Source organism: Bemisia tabaci, chromosome 5 (assembly GCF_918797505.1).
Source record: "Bemisia tabaci chromosome 5, PGI_BMITA_v3".
Taxonomy (NCBI): Eukaryota; Metazoa; Arthropoda; class Insecta; order Hemiptera; family Aleyrodidae; genus Bemisia; species Bemisia tabaci.
In genome coordinates, this window is record NC_092797.1 from 55,358,319 (window position 1) to 55,373,671 (window position 15,353).

At 37.6% G+C, this 15,353-nt stretch overlaps 1 protein-coding gene across 7 annotated transcripts in view; it reads right to left on the bottom strand.

Annotated features, from left to right (window-relative positions):
* Positions 1–1,383: 1,383 nt before the first annotated feature.
* LOC109030874 (multiple PDZ domain protein) overlaps positions 1,384–15,353 on the bottom strand; it is a 267,841-nt gene continuing 253,871 nt past the window's right edge. For 5 of the 7 annotated variants that reach the window (XM_072300972.1, XM_072300973.1, XM_072300974.1 and 2 more), the window contains one exon: positions 7,328–14,437. In XM_072300972.1, the coding sequence (XP_072157073.1) occupies positions 14,149–14,437 (289 nt within the window). In that variant the 3' untranslated portion in view covers positions 7,328–14,148. Of the gene's footprint in view, positions 1,619–7,327; positions 14,438–15,353 lie in introns of those variants that run through there. The other 2 variants (XM_072300976.1, XM_072300977.1) reach the window with 2 other exon arrangements.

The following is a 15,353-nucleotide window of genomic DNA, read 5'->3' on the forward strand; positions in this document are numbered from 1 at the left end:
GCTCAGGAAGCCTCGCCGAGAGTCGGGACCGTGCTGAATCGATTCCACGCTTCCAGCAACGTAGGATGCGACCGTAATCTCGAATATTTTTCTCCGTCCCAAATCGAGAAAAATCGACACGGATAGCATGGACTAAATTTTTCGGGTTTAAATGGAAATTTCGCCGATACGGTCGGAACCAAGTAAGCTCGCTTGGAATTGACCCTTGACCGATTTCTGTATCGAATGTGAGGTTTCTTTCCAAACACTATTCTGCTTTCATTTCTCTTAATTTTGCCGATTTTTGGGTTTAGAAAGATTCTTTAGACTCATGCGCAGGGGTTATCGTCCTTATTTTTGCTGAAAATTCAAAATCTGCCGAGAATTTTTATCTAAAAGATAAAAAAAAGCGACAAAAATGTATCCAAAAATGGTGTGCAGGGGGCGAGTCTATGGAACGTGTACACGTAGAATTGCGAAAAATCAAAATCTTGACTGATCCTTTTTTCGAAATACGGGATTTGAGATTTTCATAGTAAATGCAACTTTTCCACTGATTTTGATCCGAATTTTTATTTATTTGTACATTGAATTGGTGTTGATCAGTTAACGTTTTTATTTTTCGTTCGATTCATGTCGATCTTACATACCCTCTCATTACCCGCACACTTCCTTTCATATCCTTTTTTTTAACTGAGAAATTCGGCTTCAGCTGCGTCTGCGGCAATTGTTGTTACGAATAAGTTGTGCGTGCTGGTTTCAGGTCATTACATACTCGACTCTCTGAAGGCGTTTTATGTGCGCAAGTAGCGCACCCTGTTGGAGAACTGGCAAATTGCTCTCGCACACAAAACGCTTTCAAAGAGTCGAGTATGTAACTACCTGAAACCAGCACGCACCGCTTACTCGTAACGACAAATGCCGCAGACGCAGCAGAAGGCGAATTTTTCGGTTAAAAAAGAGTGTATGAAAGGAAGTGTGCGTGTAAAGAGAGGGCATGTATTCGATCGACTTGATTCGAACAAAAAATAAAAACGTGAACCGAGCAACACCGATTCAATGTACAAATAAATAAAAAGTGGATCAAGATCAGCAGAAAAGTTGCATTTACTATGAAAATTTCAAAGCGCGTATTTCGAAAATAGCACTAGCCAAGATTTTGATTTTTTCGCGATTGTAAGTGTGCACGTACCATGGACTCACCCCGAGCAAACCATTTTTGGGTACATTTTTGTCGCATTTTTTTTTTTTTTTTTTTTTTTTTTTTAGCTTCAAAACCAGTGTGCCGGGACTCATGCGGAATTTGAGATACACCCTTACGCCATAGGAGCAACGAATTGGACCAAGTTCAGCAGGAACTTACCAGTTACCATGCCGCATTTTGAAATGAGAAGAGTTTGAAGTAGTTTAATACAATTAGTCTTGCATCGTGTCCTGGCTATACAATTCAAAGTCGAGAAAACATTTTTAAGCCTGGAAGCACGTTAAACTTCACATTTAACATTAGCTAAGTTTTATGAATAAATGAAACTTCAAACCTGAAACCTGGTTCAAACTGAAAGCGACTAGATGTATCTCTATTAAACGTGACCGATTTTATGCGTAACGGCAAAACATGGGCTGCCAACAAGTAACCTCTCTGTAACAACAAAAATTGGATGGTTAATTTTTTTTTTTTTTTTTTCGATTTCATGGATTAAAAATATGGAAAAACGACGCACACAAAGTAAAAATTTGTTCAACTCTCATAGTTATCGCAGGTTGACATTAAAATCGATCTGCGTAGTAATAAACCCAAATAGACGGTGAAACTACGAGGCCACGTATCTCAGTTTGCAACGTTGCAGACTTCCTGTCATACATTATTTTATCATGAAAACCATTCAACGTCAATTTTTTAAAACCCCGAAATTTTTCGTCCGCGTGAAGAAAACTGTGTGGAAAATCCAAGGAATGAAATTGCTTTGCTCTCCGCCAAAAAGTAAAATGGAAGCGGATATTTTTGAATACCGCAAACGATGTACGTGGCTTAGGAGTTTCATCGTCGAAAATGTTCTTCCCCAGCCCCTAATCCAGGGCCGGATTTAGGGGGTGGTCACATGGGCCACGGCCCATGGCGGCAATTTTAGGGGGCGGCAAATTTTGCAACCTTTCAAATTCAGGTATAAAAAAAACGGATTCAGAAAAAAAATTAAGAACGAGAAAAGGCGACAAAATCTCTCATTTCCTGAGAGTTAAAGTATACATATTGTAATGAATTTTTTGCGTTGAATTTGTTCGTCTTTCAGCGATACAAGAGACAGCGCCTTTCATTGGTATAGTTGAGAGAGAAACCAAACACGCAGTTTGGCCTGGAGCGGCGCGGCGCAAAGAGCAATGATGACGAGGATTTGAGTTGAAAAGGAGAAGCCCTTCGCGCGCCGCGCCAGTCAGCATGAAACACATTTAGCGCCTACAAGACTCCCCGAATACTTCACGCATTGCGTCAAACGCAGTGCGGTCAGCAGCGGTTGGCGTGAGACTCATAGTGCCTAAAAGACTGCATAAATACTTAATGCATTTCGTCAAAAACAGTGCGATTAGCGCGGTGGCGGAAATTAAAATTATTAAACCACATTCATATTTATTCTTTCATAATTTTTTCGTTCATTTCTTATAAATGGAAGGCCTGGACCACACAGAGGTAGGTTTACGGAACTTAACTTTCGCGCTATGTTCCGTGAACTTTGGCTAGTGTTGACAGGACTCTTGCAAAAAAATGTGCCCAACACGAATAAACACGTCTTATGCACCCCTCCTACTCCGGCTTGTTCACTTGATGGTTTGTATTGATATTTCAAAACGAATGAAAATGGGGCGGCCCACGGGCGGCAAGTGGGTATAAATCCGGCCCTGCGGAAGCACTGCAAAATCCCAAAAGATTCTACAAACCTGTAAAAAAGTTCATTGTTCAAGGACTACTTAGATTTCCTATACTTTAGAGACTTACCTTACTCTCAGCAGCTTCGTTGTTGAAATTTTGTGTTTGTCGGGTAACCATGCAGGTTTTACTTTTCGGGTCAAAATCGAAAGTTCTCAGATCGGGCTGAAATTAAGCTCGTCCCCCATAAAATGAGTCGAGGAGTCCGAATTTCCGGTCCAAAATGCTTCACGAGTCGATCAAACTTGACAATCGCGGATAACCGCGGATATTCGACCATGCCCGAAACGTCAAGAAATTAACACTCGTTTTTTACTGTTTCTCGGTTCAGGAAGCTCCGGCGAGCCTCGGGACCACGCGGAATCGATTCTGCGCCTTCAAGTACCTACTTGGGACTTGATACTAATCTCGGATTATTTTCTTTCATCGGAATGAATCGGGAAAAATCGACTGGGGTTTCATTTTCATGGACTAAAAGAGCTTGATGCAAAAATAGCTTCTTCCGTCCCTCCTCTGGAACCGACAAGAAAATCCCACTCAGCTGGTCAAATCCAAGCGAGTTTTTTTGGTTCCGACCCGATCGGCGAATTTTCGATTTTGACGCTAAAAATATAACTTATCTCATGTAACCCCTGTCGATTTTTCTCGATTTGGGACTGAGAAAAAAATTTCGAGATTTCAGTCGGATCCACCGTAGTTGGAGGCATAGAATCGATTCCGCACAATGTCGACAATCGGCAGGGCATCCTGAGCCGAGAAACAGTCAAAAACTGGTCAAAAACGAGCATTTCTGTCCAAGTTTTGACTTTTTCTCTGAAGCGTTTTCAGCGGATAGCTCGAAGCGAGGGGCTCGCGGAGCTTTTCCGACTGGAAAATCGCACCCAGCAGATCAATTTCAAACGAGCTTATTTGGTTCCGACCTGATCGGCGAATTCTCGATTTTGACCCTAAAAATTTAGTCCATGTAACACCTGTCGGTTTTTCTCGATTTGGGACTGAGAAAAAAATTTCGAGATTTCAGTCGCATCCTACGTAGTTGGAGGCGTAGAATCGATTCCGCACGGTTAGTCCAGTCAATAGAGCACATATAGGGGCTACGTAGAGACAATTTCTGAGGAAACTTTCTGAATTACAATTCCAATGTATTTTTCATCGCTGAATCGGAATTTCATATATACGAACAGATCTGAGGCGAGCCAAAGCCGCCATCTTGAAAAAATGGCCGATATTTGCGTTTTTCGGCCAAAAAACCAAAACAACTCGTATGTTATGGAAATTATGGCAAAAGTAGTTTTTACTAAATTAAAGTACATAAAATTTCCATTAAAACGAGTCCAAGATGGTTGAGATCGGATGATAACAAATTCCGTTACAGCGTTGCAAAGTTTCAGGCAATAATTGAAGTTAGGCAATTTCCGTATCTCTCCCTGCAAAAAAAGAGTTTTCAAGGCAATCACTCATTAAATCGTAGTAAGTGTAAGTATGAATGATAAAAGGAGTGCAATTTTGAGTTCTTAACTTTCAATAACGGCAGTGGATGGGGGGGGGGGGGGGGGTTGGGTTCCGTATAAGCGCAGCTGCAGGGTCCTCCGTTCCTCCCCCATTTTCATGGCCCGGGTGCGGCCGGTCGGCCTTCGTTCTCCGGGTTAGAAGTTCAATAATAATTGGACTGAATTTTGCAATTTGGACGTATAAATTCTGGCTCATCTGAAAAAAACACTTATGAGCATAGGGAGAATAATGGCACATAAGTTGTTTTTAAACTGGGCCGAAATTTAGAGGTACAAATTGCAAAATGCAGTCCAATTGTAATCTTCCGTCGCATTTCTAAGGCGTAATGATACAACTATTTGAACTCTCCGGAATGCGTGAGGTATCACGCCGCGTTTGAAGGCGTTTTCAAAACAGCCAAGTTCCGATACCCGGTAATCGTTTTGCATACTTCATATTCTTTTGTTATATTCCGTACCACTTGTTTATTTTTAATCCTCGTATAAAAACCACCCATTTGCTATATACAATTCTAGCTGGAGCGCACTTACGCTATGCATTCACGACTGCAAAAATGTCAAAGGAAATCGAAAAGGCCAGCGTGCATGAAGGCAATTTCAATTGTAATCTTCCGTCGCATTTCTAAGGCGCAATGATACAACTATTTGAACTCTCCGGAATGCGTGAGGTATCACGCCGCGTTTGAAGGCGTTTTCAAAACAGCCAAGTTCCGATACCCGGATTAATGTTTTGCAAAGTTCCATGTAAATTTATTACTGTTACTGCCCTCTTTAGAGGTGTAAATGGCCTTAGATGCTAAAGCACCGCTTTAAAATAAAATTATTTTACTACTACTACCTATTATCATGTTTTATTTCCTAACATTTGTTTGTTTTCAATCCTCCTATAAAAACTACTCATTTGCTGAATACACATCTGGCTGGAGCGAAATTCAGCTATGCATTCACGACTGCAAAAATGTCAAGGGAAATCGACAAGCCCGCGTGCATGGAGGCTTTTTCCATTTTAATCTTCCGTTACATTCTTACGGTGCAATGATACAACTATTTGAACTCTCCGGAATGCGTGAGGTACCACGTCGCATTTGAAGGCGTTTTCAAAACAACCATGTTCCGATACCCGGATTAATGTTTTGCAAAGTTCCTATTATTATGTTTTACTATTATTATTATGTTTATTATGAGTTACAAAAATTGCCTAACTTCAATAACTGCCTGAAACTTTGCAACGCTGTAACGGAATTTGTTATCATCTGATCTTAACCATCTTGGACTCAATTTAATGGAAATTTTAATTACTTTAATTTAGAAAATAACTGCTTTTGCCGTAGTTTCCATAATATACGAGTTATTTCGGTTTTTTGGCCGAAAAACGCTAATTTCGGCCGTTTTTTCAAGATGGCGGCTTTGGCTCGCCTAGGATCTGTTCGCAAATATGCGATTCGGATTCAGCGATGAAAAATACATACGTTTATCAGAAAGTTTCCTCAGAAATTGTCTCTACTTTACCCCCTATTGACTGGACTAGGTCCCGATTCTCGGCGAGGTTTCCTGAGCCGAGAAACAGTCAAAAACTGCTCAAAAACGAGCTTTTCTGACCACTTTTTAACTTTTTCTCTGGAGCATTTTCAGCGGATAGCTCGAAGCGAGGGACTCACGGAGCTTTTCTGACTCGAAAATCGCACCCAGCTGGTCAAATCCAAGCGAGTTTTTTTGGTTCCGACCCGATCGGCGAATTTTCGATTTTGACGCTAAAAATATAGTCCATGTAACCCCTGTCGATTTTTCTCGATTTGGGACTGAGAAAAAAATTTCGAGATTTCAGTTGGATCCACCGTAGTTGGAGGCATAGAATCGATTCCGCACAATGTCGACAATCGGCAGGGCATCCTGAGCCGAGAAACAGTCAAAAACTGGTCAAGGTCGAGCTTTTCTGACCACTTTTTGACTCTTTCTCTGGAGCGTTTTCAGCGGATAGCTCGAAGCGAGGGACTCGCGGATCTTTACCGACTGAAAAATCGCACTCAGCGGGTCAATTCCAAGCGAGCTTACTTGGTTCCTGCCCGATATGCGAACTTTCGATTTTGCCAAGCCGAGAACCAGTCAAAAACAAGCTTTTCCGACCACTTTTTGCCTGTTTCTTTGGAGCTTTTTCAGCGGATAGCTCGAAGCGAGGGACTCACGGAGCTTTTCCGACTAGAAAATGCCACTCAGTGGGTCAATTCCAAGCGAGCTTACTTGGTTTCGGCCCGATCGGTGAACTTCCGATTTTCATGCTAAAAATTTAGTCCATGTAACCCCTGTCTATTTTTCCCAATTTTGGGCTGAGAAAAAAATTTCAAGATTTCAGTCGGATCCTACGTAGTTGAAGTCGCTGCATCGATTGCGCATGGTCCCGAGGCTCGGCGAGGCCTCTTGAGCCGAGAAACCGTCAAAAACGAGTGTTTGTGACCCTGTCGCAAAAGTGCATTTTTCGTGGTTAGCCCGAGGCTTGGTGAGGCCTTCTAAGCCGAGGAACGGTCAAAAACGCCCGTGTTGTAGGACTAGATGTTCAATTTATGCGCGGTTTACGCCGAAGGCGCCAACTTGTAGGCTCGGACTCCTCCTTTCATTTGCAAGGGGATTATCTTTGTTACTTTCCGATTAGAGAACTTATGATTTGTACGAACGAAATATTTATTCAAACGAATTAACCGAAAATTTAGTTGATATGGTTCCCTTATTCGATTTTTCTCGATTTTCGCAGGGGATAACTTGTGGAAGTTTTTAGACCTGAACATATGACGCCATGGATCATTTTACAGGGGACTTATTATATTTTGAAAGACTTCTGAGTGTGGTAAATGTGGATTAGGTTTAATATATGACTGTATTTGTTTGTATGGAGCATGATCTGAAGTGAATAAATCCACAGAAATAATTTGTACAACTTTATTCTTAGTTCAGAAAAACTATGAGGATAAAAGTGCAGTGATAACAAACAATTATATGGTTTTTTAAAATATTACACTTGAAGTTACAAAATGGCAGATAAAAATGACCGATGAGATACGATTTTAATGCAGAGAGTACAAAATTTGAATTTACTTTAATCATAGCAATTTTAATTGCTTTTTAGCAGAGGCAGATGTATTTTAATTGGAAGGGATGGTTATGCAGACATCACTACAGTTCAGTTTTACCTTTTTAAAGTTTATATTGCGTTGTAAGATTTTTCCAGGTTAGATAAATAATTAAGAAGACTGCTGACACTAGAATGAGACTCCATCTTCTTTTAGTTTCATTTTGTTTCAGTGAGAGAGTGATGAAGTTTTGTGAAGTAATCTAATTCTATATGTTCAGAAAAGAAAAGTGAATTAAGTACATTTCTCCCTACTTTGTCAAATGACTTGGACGCGAATGAGCAGATGGAATGGTGAGATAACCTTTGGCCTGAAGGCGTTGATCATCATTTGTTCAATCTTTACACAAGGATGCAAAATAGCTCCCAGCAAATTAAAAATAATAGTATTGAAACTGAATCAATTTTAGGTAGCAAAGAGGAGCATTATTGGCTTTTGTTGCAGAGGGAAAATGATTTTTTGTAGTGGGGGATGGCAGAAGGTGGAGTATTTCTCTACCTTAATGAAGATTCCTTACTTTAAAAATGGAAAATGAATCAACTCCCACTACATTGATTTCCATGTTTAAAACACATCGCATGAAACAAGAAGGAGAGGAGTATCTATTTCACTTAACTTGAATTCAACTCCTTTCTGGAATGACCAGTTGGAGAGCAGGTGTATGCATCGAAAATATCAAACATGCCTAATTTTTGATTATCTGGAGCTTATAAGAACTTCGCAATATACTCTATTCATTCATTCTGTCATATTCTATAAGTTTTTTCTTAGTTCATTGATTTTGTAAACAATTTAGAGCCTTAGGCTCATAGTCTCCATTCCAAATGATTCAAGCTGTCTATGAATTTTCTGATTAACTGATGTCACCGATTTTTATGAATAATGATACATAGGTAGTGAACAAGAATAAAAATCAATCAGCTCTATAAAACCACTTTACTCTAATCTTGAGGGTTGTCCTGATCTTAGTTCTCTGTGATGTCAACTGTGATGTTGAAAGGATAATCAGGCTTTTTTAAACAATTTCTTTAAGTTTAGTATATATGCTTTGCAGGCTGCGAAAAATTTGACAAGGTTTTATCAAAATGAAAAGTAGGTTTAGAGAAATTCTCTTCTGATAGCATACCACACAATTTCTGAAATAAAGGTTTTGGCGTGCTATTCAGTAGAATGTGTGGCTCAAATGGCTTTTAACATCCATTATCAGTTTTCTTGTAGGTCGATTGTAAGACAAGAAAGAAAAACATAATATTCGTACAAAACAGAGACTTGGAAGAAATATTTATATGTCTCTAAGTTTGTAATAACAAATCCAAAATTTTGAATTATTTGATTGGGTTGTCTTAACTTTTAACTGGTGATACAGGCAATATTTTCTGAAACTTTATTTGTTCATTAACAGTTGTGAAGTGATGGTGCTTGATCTTCTATTAGTTACTTATATAGATGATTTTCTCATTAAGGCACCTCAAACATGACTTGATCAATGAAAATAATGAGAAAAGCTGAGTAGTTACAAGCTGTGGCATGCACTTATCAAACACTAATCTTAAAAGCGGATTTTCCTTGAATCTATATGGAGGCAGAAACCAGGGTGTCTACAGACTTTCGGGGAGAAATCCCCGACGACAATCAAAGAAAAAAAAAATGCTGACATGTTTCATGGAAAATCAACTGAGAGGCTTGGAAGACAAGATGCATAAGTGAAGTTTTAGAAAAAATTGATATATTAATGATGTCAAGTAAAACTAGTCTTAATGCATGTTCTGTGAAAAATTCGCTTCCAAATTCCAATTTTTAAGCATCAAAAAGTCAGTTTGAACTTTCTTTCCACCAGAGGGAACCATATAATTTCGAAAATTCAAACATGTATTGCTCGAAACAGCAAAAACTGCATTTATGCGGCGTGTCCTCCAAGCCCCTCAATTGAAAGTCACATTGTAAAAGGGAAAAAATTTGTTCACTGATCATAGAGGCCTGAGTTTTGCTATCTAAAGTCATGATTTTCTGAAATTTTTGTTTTGAAAGTCACTAAAATACTTTGGAAAAAACATGAGAGAGATTCCAGTTTTTTTTTTTTTTTTTTTTTTTTTTTTTTTTTTTTTTTTTTTTTCACAGAATTCTCCGATACTTTTTCCAATTTCCAATTCATGTAGACACCTTGGAGACAATGCTTAAGAATTGATGACTATTCTGTGTAGATGCTCCTCATCATAATCAAGTGACTTAGAAATCCCACCGTTTAAGCAAACCAAACCTTTTCAGGCAACTACATATTCGACGATTGTGAGCCTTCATGAAAACAAAGAATGGCTGTGAACAGGGAGAAGATTAATAAATATTGAATTAGCGCTAACTTAACTAACATTATCTACACTCATAATGGGCATTGGCACTTGATGAAAAAATATAATACACATATCTACACTGATACAGTTCAGAGGCTGGCTGAATTCCTACCTCTCGTATATTACCTATACATATGAAATGATTTCATGCTACGGAATGAAAAAAAATGTAATAAAAATATACAACTTAGGAACATGTCAAGTTGAAAATTTACTATATAGCACTTTGACTACAGTGCGATTTTTCACAGACTCTCATACGGCGCAGTAGTTATTTCCTGACGCAAGGTTTTCTTAGCTTTTTTGTTTTATTTTACTACATCTCTTAAGAATGGAAAAGCAATGTTTCTTATCTTCTAATCTGCGTTGATCCACCTGGGGCAAATTGCGAATTTTTGTATCATGAGAGAGTCAAGTTTGAATGTAAAGCCCCACATGCTCCAATTAAACATTGCCAGAATTACTCCTGGAAGGAGTCAAGTGAACAGGAAAAATGTTTGTTCACAGATGTTAAGTTACTTGCCTTCCTGTCATTATTACCTGCAACCTTATCTGGCTTTTATGCCTACAGAAACTTCCAGGACCACTTGACCAGTCTAGAGAATGAGTGGGTCGCACTCATGACAATAGAAAGCGCAAGGGTTTGCTACTTGCTGATTTGTCCATAATTGTTTTCTCCTTACTGCCGCTTACTTAGGTTGCGCTACGGTCAAAGTGTTAAATTTGCAAGCATACAAGTGTACAGAGTGTCTACGGAATTGAGGAAAAAAATTTGTTGCTTGTTTGATTAGCGAACACAGAATTTCTTCGGAAGAAACACTTCTTAACATTAATTATGAAACTGAATTCAAAGTTTTCATTGGGATGGTTTATTGGCCATTAAAATTGAAAGGATACATACTATCTTTGTTTTGACTATCACACATCTAGCCCCACTTGTTGCTGAGAGTTCTCAGTTTTCCTTTTAAGAGTTTTATTCTAATGATTGCAAAAACACGCAAGACTTGTCAGAAATATCGGAAGAAATAATTTATCAAGAGGAATTTTAAAATTTTTGTCTTTTCATGGAATACGAGGACATTTCTTGATTCACTCTTCCTGTAGACACTCCAGCATGAATACAAAAATTGTTACTACCAGGAGGAAGGGAGCTATGCATGTCCGATGACAGCAAGTTTTTTCAAATTTCTGCAAAATACTCCAAATTTTAAATGTCAGGACATAAAAAGTATTTATGTGGGTATGATTAAAATACTGCTTACGGACTTTCCTTCAGTCCCAGCAATCAACAAACCTCGGAAAATAGCAATTTAGCCTTCTACGGCAGAATCCTCTAAATTTTTACAGAGCTTGGCTAAATTTTAAAATTACGGCACTTGGTTACTGAAAAATTGGACTTCTCTGCAATTATATCCAGATAGAAAATATTTTAGACACGGTGAAAAAAGTTGGGTACTTGACTGAACAATTATTTCAATTTCCAGTGCAGCGTTTGTTGCATAGAGTGCAAACCTCTGAAGTACTTTCATCAAAACACAGCAATATTTCACAAACTCATCTTAAATTTAATGTGGAATTAGAAAAACTCCCATTCAGACGCTTTTAGTTTTCATGTACTTCCGCTTTTATTCTGAAATTTAATTTTATTCAATGTTGTGGAAAAAATTTGATTAAGTAAATATTGGGTTTAAAACAATATTGACTATTCTTTTTTCCCAGTCTGTGAATTTGAATGAAGAAAAAAAATTATTCAAAAACAAGAAGTACTAGCTAAGAAGAGGAGAAATTAAATGGAAAATGACACCAAAAATTGCGCCTTGGGTTGGAGTGATAGTGCAAGCTCTAAATTGCAATGAGAATGAGAGAAAGCACTTAGCAGCTGCAATTTGAAACCCTATCTACATGAATTGATACATGGCCATGGATGCATTGAACAAAAAAATATTAAATCCACATAAAAGTATGGTATTTATACAACCACTTGAAAAACTCAACGTACAAATCATTTAACAAAACAACATATTAAAGGAAACAATTATCTAGCGGATGAACTTCAAGAATAAAAATAATGGTTTCACAGAAATAACTTAAGTACTATTATCACAAAGGATGAATTAAACATAAAACTGAGCTAGAACAAAGAAATGTATTGTACAACTGGGAGAAAAATAGTCGGAATCATCTAAAAAATGTACACGTTAGAGGCATTTCTGCTCTTGCTACCAAGTGGGAAAGATAAAGCTAAAAAAATGTAACTATTTCATCTTTTCAGTTCTTTAATTAAATAATTTTTCTTCCCTTACTAACCCTAAGAGCTGTCTGAAATTTGATTGGCAAAAATTCTGAAGAGCATCTCTTGCCAAAATATCCTCAGCTGATCAATTTACTTTGATAAATTGGTAAGTGCTGCAACAAAAGTTGATAAAAGAATACCGCTTGTGCATTTTCGGCACCTCCAACAAAAAAGACACAAGATGGAAAACTCTACAAAATCCTAATGGTGGCTTAGAGAGTTTCTCTGATTCTCTTCATTTTCAGTCATTGAATTATCTCAGAAGACTGGTAGAGAGACCCAATCCTACAAAATAAATTGATGGCCGAAAGGCAGGACCAAGTATCTCCGTTTGCGACATGGCAAACTTCCAGTCATATTTTATTTATTCTCTGGAAAACTAATGAATGTGTATTCTTGAAAACTTTCTTGATTTTTCTTCTCTGTTAGCAGAATATTCTGTATCAATTCCAAACTAAAAAGTTGACTTTCATTCTCTAGGAAAAAATAAAGTAGGAGCGGAAATTTTGAACAATGCAATGGAGATAAGTGGTTTTGCACTTTGATCATCAAAATGTAAGTTATGCACAAATAAGTGCAAAGAATGAGAAGTAGGGGAAAGAGACCTTTCCCCAAATTAGCCCTGCTCCTAAATCATTAGGTCTTGCATATTTTATTAAAACAGTGCAGTAAGTTTAAGGGAATTTTTCATGTGACTACACAAATTCATTGCAAACTGATGAATTGGTGAAATAAACCCAGTATATATCCTCAAGAAAGGATAAAGGAAATGCTAAAACTACAAAAGCACCTGAACAACGAGAATTATGAACAAGGTAATGTCATCATGTCAATCAAAGAAAATAAAAGAAAATGGTCCCAAATTTCTCAGTGTGGTCATTTAACACTGAGAAGCAATAATCAAAAGTATTTGAGTAAGTGTTCATAACAGAGATACTGTTTTTTGCTTGAATTGGAACTGTTGCTGATTGGTCCATCAACAATCAACTAAAGCACGAAACATTTTACCCAACTATCTCAGCGCTAAGACCGAGCTACAGAAATTAGCTTTGAAAGATTGTGTCAAGATAACGATGAGTTTTTTTTCTTTGGCTTTGCATTTAATATCAAAAGAGCTTGGGAAATGAATAGGTTCTCCCAAGTCCTTTGAAATTCCGTAGCAATTTCAACAATATTTTCATTAGCAATTTTGCTTACGATTCAGAACATGAATCATGCGTTAAAAATACCCTTACAAAATAGTCCTTATCTTCATGAAAAAAAAAAAAATTCAGCAAGAATCAATGAAGTATTCATAGAATAAAAGCACTGTCTTTTTTCAAACCAGACACATTTCTGGTCGATTTGAGGGGCGGATATAGGAAAAAGAAGGAGGCTCTTACAATTAGACTGAGCGGAAGTTTTTGCTTGTGACAAGTTATTTCCCCGAAACAAAAAAGCAGGTGCTTTGAGGCCTTTGACTGCATGCTACTGCAAATTTCAACTGAGTGATCCAGCAAATTTTAGCTCAATTAAAACTTGTTCGTGAAGGGTAAGGGTAACCTGACCTTGACAGAACCAAAGAAATTCCTCTCTTGATTTTGTCAAAAAACCAAAGTGTAAATAATTTTTAGCGCATGTATTCATTAGTTACGACTGATAATTCAAGTATGGTGCCTTGAAACATTTGTGCCTTCATTTGATTTACATGAGAATGAAGTTTCAAGCCAGTTTTGTAAAATACAATAATGTGTAAAAGACTGTTGGGGCGGAAAAAACCCTCATGTAATCAAATCATAACACATTACTTTGTGCTATGTAGAACAGATCAAAATGAGGCCAGCACTTCCCATGAACAAGAATCTAATCCAAAGAAATACAGTTAAACCTCTCTTAAAAATTGTTGTTCAATTAATAACAATAAAATATCACAATTTCACATGAAAATACGCATGTGAGAGATAAAAATCTAAACAAAGGCAAGATTTTTTCCGGTTCATGACTGAATGGTCAAAGTGACGACACCTTGTGCTTTTTTCAGGATGTCGACGGCTTGCTGGTGAGTCAATCCTTCCAGGCTCAATCCGTCAACCGCTACAATTTGATCGCCTCTTTTGAGTAGACCGTTCAAGTCGAAGAATACAGTTTTCACGTAGATTGGAAGGTTACCATGGGGACTGCAAGCTCCACCTACAATGCTGAATCCAAGACCATCAGGACCTCGCTCCAAAGTAACCGTCCTCAACGTTCCTTCAGTTTCTTCCCCTGTGCTATCTTCATTTTCACTGAAAATATGACAGGAAATGCACTAATTAGTAACAAAAAATCATTCAGCCAAACAGAAGAATTTCTCCCAGAGACAAAGAGTTGATAGGAATAAAAATCTTTGACTCCGTTGGTTTTCCTGGTTGCCACGCTAAGGAAAAACGCCATAAGAGCCTTCAGGCATAGCCAGAATTCCTTCGATAAAATACAAATTTATTACGAATGTTGCAAATACTTTCCTCCCAATTTGTCAAACAATTTTTTTGCGATTCAATCTAAAATATTTGAAAATTTCAAGGAATATGCAAATGTTTCTTCCGACATAAATTCTTTAGTAGGGGATATTTAGCAACATTCAAATGTTCATACAGCGTTTTTCCTTTGTTCAACAGATTTAAAGATAGAGCCAGAATTTGCACGAAACCCTGATAAAGGCCTTATTTTCTGATTTCAATAATTTCCAGAGATTTTTGCCAGGCACTTTTCATTAGCTCTGCTCCATCCAGAGTATTTTTACAAGCATTATATCTATTCTGATGATCTAAATTTTGTTTCAGATTGATATAATTTAGCATTTCATAAAACAATGTTTAGATAAACCTCAATTACATTCATGTTTTCGACGTATTTTTACTGCAAGCATGGAGAAGTTAACTACGACAAACGTCACCTGAAACACTGAGTACTGTTTCAAGAGCTCCCTACAAGAGAAACATACTTACAGTACCTACTCTTTAATCCTGTAAACACGATGACTAAAATATTGTAATGAAAGTGCTTTTTGCATTCACTTTTTTGTACAACTAAAAATAATGCACAAATGTACTGTACCGCAGCCTTAGAATATCCATATTACAATAATTTTTACGGTGCAGAACTATTTGAAAGTATGATTTCAGCCCTTTTTCATATCAAATAGTTGGCGATACACAAACT